A 9,168-nucleotide genomic window follows, 5' to 3' on the forward strand; every position below is an offset into this window, starting at 1 on the left:
AGTCACTGGGACCCACCCGGTAGGAGGAGAGCCCCAGCTCCCTCAAGTTCCCTGACTTCCACATGCACACTGAGGCACACACGTGCCTGCACTCCCATCACACACTGAGAAAGTAGAGAAGGGGTAGATAGAAAGATAGGTGAGATGCAACAGAGGTTTGTTCTTTAAAGTAAAGAAATATCTATGGGGATTAATTTATTCAGTGTCTTACCTAGAGATCTTTTTCATATCTGGAGACTGTTTAATCCAAGATAGCTCCAATCCAGAGACTAATCAGACATGACTGAAAACAAAGGACATGTCTCATACTTCACGTGCTCAAGAGAGACCAGCACACAGACCACGTGCTGACTTCCCGTGAGGTAGTTTTCCTGCTTAGCAAGCCAGGGGTAAAATAGACAGGCAACTCTGAGAAATGTTTATTTGGGCTTTGTTTTGCAAAGTGACGCATCTCTAAAGATGACATTCGTAGGATGGAAAAAGATGTGGCTGGGAGCTAGAGGAAGAACTGAAACATGAATAACTGCAACACCATACACCAAACAGCTGGTTTGTAAACATTTATACAACTAGGTTTGACAAATAAGTCTGAAGATTAGCCTCTGTCTCCCCGTGTAATCAGAAATGATGATTAGACACCCAGAGCAGCTCAGATAACTAATGATCTAAGATGGTTGTCACCATGAGTGACTGTGACACCTACTCAGATGGCAAGGGGTTGTCTAGCTTCAGGATCCCACAGAGGAATCACTGGTGTGCTGAGGGGTTGTGAGGATGAGGATCCAGGGGAGGGAGGACTTGGTGGCCTAGCCCCTCCCACCTCTGAGACAAAAGCACACCCATATCTCTCCCTGGAGGCTGGTCCACCAGCTTCGATTTAGTTTCCATCTTGTGTGGGGGTGGGGTGGGAGGGAGGTTAGTGGTGGTGGTGGTGTTTGACCAAGATATCTCTTCCTGACAGTTACATTATGTAGGACATGATATTCCAAGTCTTTTGAGTTCCCTCCAGGTCAGAGGAAAGCCAGAGTCAGTCAGTCACGGAAATTAGGGTATAAAACTTAGCTAGATGAGGTGGTACAGGCCTAATCCTAAAACTCTGAGGTAAAAGTAGGCAGATCTCTGTACGATCTAGGCCAGTCAGAGCTGCATAGGGAGACCCTATTTAAAAAAAAAAAGAAAAAAGAAAGAAACAAAGCCCCCAACAAGCAAAAAAGCATAACTTGATGCTCATTCTCTTGTTTCTCCAGGATTTATCTCTCATTCCTTCTCCCTCACGGAGTTGAAGTTCCTTTACCATCACATACTCCCTGACCTGTCAGGAAAGGTCTTGGTTGATGTTGGCTCCAGACTTGGCACAGTCCTTTATGGGGTAAAGTGCAGCTTGTGGACATACTCAACATGTGGAAAATACTTTCTCCTGCTAGTGACAGCTTTGCCTGCCACCATCCAAGGTGACAGCTTGGCTTTATTATTAAAGTAACAGGATAAGGTTAAAATAGGATCCGTTGGCAGGCTCCTAAATTCTGCTTGGTGGTAATAATTGGGTTTGGAATTTCAAAGACAGCACCAGCTGTCAAATTTCTTCTCCTGGTTTGTCTCCACAACACAGATGACAGATATAAACGGAATAGGCCATGTGACTGACTCTCTCCTCTCCCCACCCCACTCACTACCCCCTCTGTTTTTTTGTTAATTTTGTTTTGGAGGGGGGAGGGGGGATGTTTTTAATATGGCCCAGCTGGCCTTAAACTCACTATGTACATGAACCCCTTATCTTCCTGCCTCAGCTCACAAAGCACTGATTGAGGATTGTCTCCATGCCTAGCTTCCTTTTTCCTTGTGCTATATTAAAATAAAATAGTACAGTGTGTTTTGATAACTCACAAAAATAACAAATATGTTAGGCCTAAGAAACTTTTGGGTGGACATAGCAAGTCACTTACTAGCTCTGGATATCTAGTTCATAGTTTTTTAAGTGTGCACACTGGGTGATGGTGATATCCAAGAATATATCATGTCCAATTTTCTGTATTCCAAAACATGCACATTCCTTTTGTTTCTGAAATCTAACATCAATGTAGCTCTTGTTATAAAGTCAAATCATGAGTACTTAACATTCTTAAATCATTTTGTCAAAAAAATTTCAAATATGGTTTCTGGCTGTCATTAGGACCTTGTTTAAAAAAAACAAAAAATCCCACAAGGCCACAGCAGTAGGGACTCCTGCCAGGAGCAGGTGCTGTCAGGTTGCAGAATTGTTTCTTGCTTTAGGCAGAAACTTACTCTTTAATTCTTGGCTTAAACTTTCTATGAATAAGTGATGCAGTTTGGTGGCTTTTGTTATTAGTGCTCCTGTTGTTTTGGGGGGCGGGGGTGTTGGGTTTGAGACTTACCAGATCACCAGGCTGCCCTTGAAAGCACTGATTGCTTTCTGAGAGACAGGATTGTAAGAGCAGCTGCTCTGCCCATCTTGCCCATAGCTTTATTTAGAGTATTGCCTCTCTTGGTGCAGTAAGCTGAAGGGTAGGAGAGGAATACACCATTCTCTGGCATGCCCGTGAGCACACGTACCTATGTATTCAGATATACACAGACAGACAGACAGACACACACAGACACACGCAGAAAAAGAAGAAATAAGAACAAAGAGAGGGAGGGAAAGGAAAGAAAGAGCCATGCAAAAAAATGTAATGTAAAATAACTGACATCACAGGTATCGATATTGACTATGTGAATGTATTGATTTTTTTTCTACAGTAGATCTCTGAATCAATACTAAATTCCTTAATATTGACATATGCACTTTGAAACATGTTAGAAGTAAATACTATAAACATGTGTGATGAAACTATACATTCAAACTTGGTTTTTGCATGTGTTAATAGGTGGTCATCTTCAGGAGCCAGCCATAGTGGTATACGTCTCTAATCTTAGCATCCAGAAGATAAGTTAAGAGTCAACCTGTGCTACATGATTTCTGTCTCAAAAAACAAAAAAACAAAAACAAAAAACAAAAAAACCCAACCTTAAACAGAAGGTTGCCTGACAAAATTAACTGACTTCTTCCAGATTCTTTTTTGGTACTCTGCAAAAGAAATATCACGGTTTCCAGAAATTCTCCTTGTCCTTGTTAACTGATTGGGCAGGTTACCTTCCTTCCTTAGTTTCAAATGGTGTGTGGTTGCCACTGAATTCCTTACGGATGGATTTTACCTCCCCAGAATTAGGAAGGCTGACTAGACCCCACTGAGCTTGGCAGTGTGGTCATTTTCATCATTTCCAATTTTACTGAATGCCTAGTTTTATCAGGAAACTTTAAAAACCAGTCTTTAAAAATATAGCTATGTAATAAGAATTGATAGCTTCAGTCAAAGCCCTGATGAGTGAAGTTCTGAACTCTTGTGAGTTTTGTAACAATTTGGTTTTTATAACTCAGGCAGACATAATCTCTCCTCGAAAGCTGACTGTTGTGTGACACGCGTGTCTTCCTGTTCCAGGGTTACCTTTATAGCTCAGCAGTGCAGCTCTGTGGGGTAGAGCTGAATGGAGAATTTTGCCAATTGCAGGAAATGATCATAAAGAAATACCAGTTCGGTGACAGAATAAAGGTACCTTTACCATATTTTTTCTGTTACTTCTGTGAATCTTGTCTAACTGCTTCTGTATTTTCACAGTACAGCTGTTGTGTGGGAATGCACTGAGTTGACCAGCTGTCTTACTAGGGAGAGGGTTTCCTTTGTTATCTTCGTATCAGACAGTTTAACAGAACTGTAACTCTCCAAGGCTGGCTGCAGTGTAATTTTATTTTATTAAACTGGACACTAAAGGGCTTACACTGCTTGTGGTTGCTTATCTTCTTGTAAACTGGGAACTACTGTAAATGGCACAGGATAGTGGCCACCAGGGAAGGATGGCTCCCTTAGACTAGAACAGTTTCCCCTTTTTCCTGTAGAAGGAAAGTAACAAGATAAAAGATTTGGGGGGGTTGATTTTTTTGAAGGGTCTGTTCGTTTAATGCAGTGATCCTTGAAATTTTACTAAGGTCCTTCTATATTTCTCATGGCAATGCAGAGAATATTAACAATCTCTGATATTAAGGACAGCATAACATTGGAAAAACTCAGTGAGTTAAAGATCACGGGTCTGGAGAGATGGCTCAGGAGTAAGAAGGTCTGTTGCCCTTGTAGATGACCCAGAGAGGGTTCCCAGAGCCACATCCAGTGTTCACAATTGCTCGTAAGATCCTGCTCCTGTCCGAATCCAGCATGCTCTTCTGGTCCCCACATACACCTGCACACACATGGTGTACAAACAAACAAGTAGACACACAGACATGTACATGAATAACAACAAATAAAATTTTTTAAAAGTTGAAGGATGAAAACTTCATGTTTCTGATAAAGGTAGTTAGTTGTTTATTCTCCTACCGTTTCTTTTTCCTACCCTCGTTTTAGGAATGTAGAGATAAGTGATCATCGTAAGTACAGTATCTGGTAATAAGTTTATGGGGTGAGTGAGGGTAATGCTCAGTGGTAGATAGAGTATTCTTTTGCCATGCACAAAATCCTGGATTTAGTCCCTAGAACTGCAAGCAAAATTCATGGCTTTTCTTTTCTTTAGCCTGGCTGGCATAGAACTCACTGTGTACACCAGACTGGCCTGAGACTGCTCTTATGTAATAATCACATAGTTAACAGGAATTTTATTAAGTTGAAAATTGAGATTTAAAACTTAAGAGTTCACTGGAGCTGGAGAAGTAGCTCAGCAGTTGCGAGCATCGCCAAGGACCCAGGTTTAGGTCCCAGCACACACCCGAATGGCTGTCGGTGACTCCAGCTCAGCAGCCCCCGCCCTCCTCCAGCTCCACAGGCACACATGCAGGCAAAGCACCCATAACATAGAACCAAAGAAGGTGTGTCTTTCTTAGGTTAAGACTTCTGCCTGGTGTGGTGGTGCACACCGTTAATCCCAGCACTCAGGAGGTAGAGGCTAGTGGATGTCCTCGAGTTCAAGGCCAGTCTGGACTATAGAACAAGTTCTAGGACAGCAAGAGCTACACAGAAATCGTCTTAAAAACAAAAATTAAGACCTCTGAAGAATCATACTTAATAAAGAATAAGAATAATAAAGTGCTTAGTTCTGTTTTTTAAATATTATGAGAAAGGTATATAAAATGTTTATTTACATTTTATGAATTTTTTAAATTACTTTTCAAAATAAATTATTTCAGTACACACCCATGTGATTTTTCTGACATGTAGCTTCCGTGGCTACCATCAGTAACTTTTTGGTGAGAAACGTGGGTTTGTTTTTGTTTTGTTTTTTTTTTTTCCTCCAGTGTGGCCTCAATCCCAGGGCCTCATATATATAGGACAAGTACTCAAACATCCATAATTCCTAAAATAAAGCCTTTTATACCACCCTGTGACTATTGGAAACCTTAACCCCCCCCCCCAACCAACTGCCAAGCCAACTCCCTAGGCCCCTTTTTCTTTTTTCATTTATTTGTCCAGTTTCTTACTTGTGTTTTGAAGGGTATGTGATAGTCCTTTTTACTTTTAGCATGTCCTTCCTCCACAGTCTACAAAGTCTTGGTTGTCTGCCCATATGTGCCTAAAAAGCAAGAGAGGGGTGAGTCCCCATGGTAGAGTGCTTACCTTGTTAACAGAGCTTGAGGTTTGATCTCCAACACTGGAAAGAAAGAATGAGGTAGGAGAGTAACAGCTAATTGAAGTTCTCAGCCCCTTGAGTAAAAATTCATGATCAGAGCATCTCTGCCATATGAGCATGGCGGCAGATGGTGGGGATTGTCTAAGGTTGTTCCTTTGGGGCTGGACTGATCACCCAGAGCAGACCTTCTGGTATGCCAGCTGGAGAGTGGGCAGAGTCCTGGGAGTGTAGAGCTGGTGGTTGTTAGCTAATGGTGGACATCTTGCCTTTGCTGCTTTGTTTTCAGTCATTCCCTTGTCCATCAACTAAGCCTACTGTCCCCGGACCACAAGCCTCTGTTTAGTCCTGTCCAGTAAGTGTGTACACTTCTGCTAGGGTGGGAGAAAGCTGTAGATGTCTCACTGTTTCCCAGCTGCCTTTCAACCAAATCAACTTACTTCTAGTATTTCTATTCTCTCAGCTGCCACTGCCAATTACAAGGCCGATGGAGGTTCTGCAACAAATGAGGTGGAATCCAAGCTTCTTTATTTCTAGTTCAGAAATCAATTTCTCAGAGCGCCTCTAAATTCCTTAGGACTTTTCTCTCCTCTTTTTTATTAACTTCGAAATTTTTGTGTCTTTTTTATCCTGGTTCCTTCATCTTTCTTGCTATAGCCTTTTCTACTAAAAAAGACATAACTCCAATTGTCATTCTGTAGAGTGAATGCATGTAAGTGTGCCTTTGTGTTTGATCCGCTGTCTGACCTGTGGTCTGCTGTCTCCCAGTCTCCCATCCCTCTCCTCCAGGCTGGCCCTGAGCTGTCCCTCTTCCTCTCCTTGCTCTCAGCCCACTCCTCTCATAGCACTGGGGAGTTACGACAGTTGTTCTGGGACATTACTCCAGTGTCACACATTTGGGCACAGATACTGTATCTCATTTAGCCTGGTTTGTCTCCCTCCACAGCATCTTTTATAGAAGGGGTATCCACTAAATTTTGCTTGAGTTTGATTGTTTTATGGCTTTTGTGCTGCCATCAGTCCAGAGGCCACTCCTGCTGCCTTGATGAACTGAGCCTTCAGATTCTTTTTCCCCCAGTCTGTGTGGTAGAAATACAGGAAGAGAAACGGAAGACAGATGGGAAAGAAAAGGAAGAGTGAAGATAAAACTACTAATTAGCTTGCATATCTGTTGCATAGCTAGGCTGCATGTTCATAATGTCCGTAATTATTAACTGGCTTGTTTGTGACAAGAGCCGTACTTAGCCTCTGAGCTGTCTCTCTGGTCCAGTTGCTTTTATTGATGATTGTGTCAAAACTGTGTTTAAAGGTTCTAGGCAAAATGAAATTAAAAAAAAAAAAGTAGAATGTTTATTTAAAAGAAAGAATGTTTCTTAAAACCAGATCTTATAACACCTTGCATATTATATATTTGTAGTGCTTGAATATTTATTTGTAAATAACTCATAAACATAAGTTTTTCTCTTCCTTTTAAAGTAAAATCTATTTGTTTTACTCCTGATCAAATAAGTGTATCTTTTTGTTATTGTCTCTGTGGTCTGGGAAGCCTTAATTATGGATTAAGTTACATTTTTGAGTTATGTAGGGTGTCACGTCCACCCTTGCCAGCAAAGAGGACGCAACACCAGGGAGTTTCTTCCTTCTATGGTTTATTCGGGAAACCTTGAATTAAGCTTATTTCTTCTTTTGGCGACAAAGGGTGGCTTACTACAGTAGGGTTTTTTTAAGATTTATTTATTTTGTTATTTTATTTGTGGGTCTTGCCCGCTCGTATGTCTGCACTATATGTGGTGCCTAGAGACCACAGAAATCAGAAGAGGGCACTGGTTCCCCTGAGCCTGGACATAAGCTGCCCTGTGGGTGCTGATGATTGAACCTGTGTCCTCTGGAAGAGCTTAGTGCTCTTAACTGCTGAGCCAGCTCTTCAGCCCTATGTAGTGTTTCAATAAATTGTTTTGCTTACTTTTTTGGCAGGTAACAACATTCAAGTGAGTGTTAGAATCAAGTTAGCACAGGACATATTAATATTGGACAGATTTGACAGTTTATAATTTAATGGTTTTTGAGAGGTGTGGGGTTTTTTTAAGATTATTTTATGTGTTTTGAGTGTTTTGCCTGCCATGGATGTCTGTGTATCATGTGTGTTCCTGGTGCCAACTGGGCTAAGAAGAGGGCATTGGATCCCCTGGAACCGTGGAGTTACAGACAGCTGTTAGATGCCATGTGGGTACTGGGAACCAAACTCCATTTCTCTGTAAGAGCAGTAAATGCTCTTAACCATTGAGCCATAATTTTTATATTGTATAATCAGGACTGATAACCACTATTAAAAAAAATTAACTACCCAAGAATACAAATACAGAGCCATAATTGAAACCTGGATCTTTTGACTCTTAAACCTAACAATGTAATTATAATGGAAAAATCTCTAAACTCCATTAAAAAATTAATAGTCAGCTAGTATGGGACACAATTAGAACAAATAATTCCATTCAAAGCAAATCTTCTTTGCAAGCTTCCGGGTTTTACTAGATATGAAGTATCTCTGAGGTCCTCCCAGCATCCCCAAGCCAGGGGCACCCCTGTGTGGCTGTGGTCTCCACCATGGTCCCTGTGTGCCTGCGGCCTCTACCATTGTCCCTATGTGGCTGTGATCTCCACCATTGTCCCTGTGTGGCTGTGGTCTCCACTGTCCTCACCGTCTTACATGAGCTCGTTCTTTAGGTGCTTCATGCAGACATCTGTACCCAGGGTTCCCTTCTGCAAACTGCTGACGTCATTGTAATGAACAATGTCTTCGAATATTTTCTTACTGAGGCTCAACAGGCCAGGTAGGTTATTTATTTACTGAAGCAAGAAAACTGTTATTAAAATATATCCAGCGAGGTGTGAAAAGAGATTGATGTAAGGTAGAAGTGTTTTCATGCTAAGTTTAAAATGACAAACTCAACTTGCTTTTTTGTTGTTTTTGTTTTTTTGTTTTTGTTTGTTTGAGACAGGGTTTCTCTGTGTGGCCCTGGCTGTCCTTGAACTCACCCTGTAGACCAGGCTGGCCTCAAACTCAAGACATCTACCTGTCACTACCATCCAGTCAGTGCTCAATTTGATTTTAATAATATTTTTATTTTTTCTTCGACACATTTGTACATGATATCAACTTATTTTAATAAGGAAACAGATTAAATGCAAAATTTGGACAAAATACTGATTTTGTAAATTTTTTTTTGAGTTTACATGTATTTATTTGTGCTCATCATAGTGGGTGTGTAGAAGTAGAAGGAAAATTTGCAAGATTCACTTCTCTCCACAATGTGTGTCCTGGATATCAAACTCAGGTCATCGGGCTTTATGTAAACCACCCTCTGAGCCATCTCAGTGGCCCCTGTAATATGTAATGTTTGATGGATATAAAATGATAGCCTGACTCCCACATTGGCTCAGGGACTAGCAGTTCCCAGTGCAGTTCTTGCTGTCATTGTGCTAATCTGTTGTCTTAGTTTC

At 41.2% G+C, this 9,168-nt stretch overlaps 2 protein-coding genes across 5 annotated transcripts in view; one reads left to right on the forward strand and one right to left on the reverse strand.

The window, feature by feature from the left end:
* LOC127687323 (signal recognition particle 54 kDa protein) overlaps window positions 1-9,168 on the reverse strand; it is a 157,032-nt gene that overhangs the window by 73,942 nt on the left and 73,922 nt on the right. The gene's annotated exons all lie outside the window — the stretch shown is intronic.
* Window positions 1-9,168, forward strand: part of LOC127687328 (uncharacterized) — a 33,847-nt gene that overhangs the window by 17,785 nt on the left and 6,894 nt on the right. The window contains exons 4-6 of the mRNA XM_052185846.1: window positions 1,248-1,369; window positions 3,498-3,608; window positions 8,392-8,498. Of these exons, the coding sequence (XP_052041806.1) occupies window positions 1,248-1,369; window positions 3,498-3,608; window positions 8,392-8,498 (340 nt within the window). The remainder of the gene's footprint in view (window positions 1-1,247; window positions 1,370-3,497; window positions 3,609-8,391; window positions 8,499-9,168) is intronic.

The sequence above is a fragment of the Apodemus sylvaticus genome, chromosome 6, assembly GCF_947179515.1.
Source record: "Apodemus sylvaticus chromosome 6, mApoSyl1.1, whole genome shotgun sequence".
Taxonomy (NCBI): Eukaryota; Metazoa; Chordata; class Mammalia; order Rodentia; family Muridae; genus Apodemus; species Apodemus sylvaticus.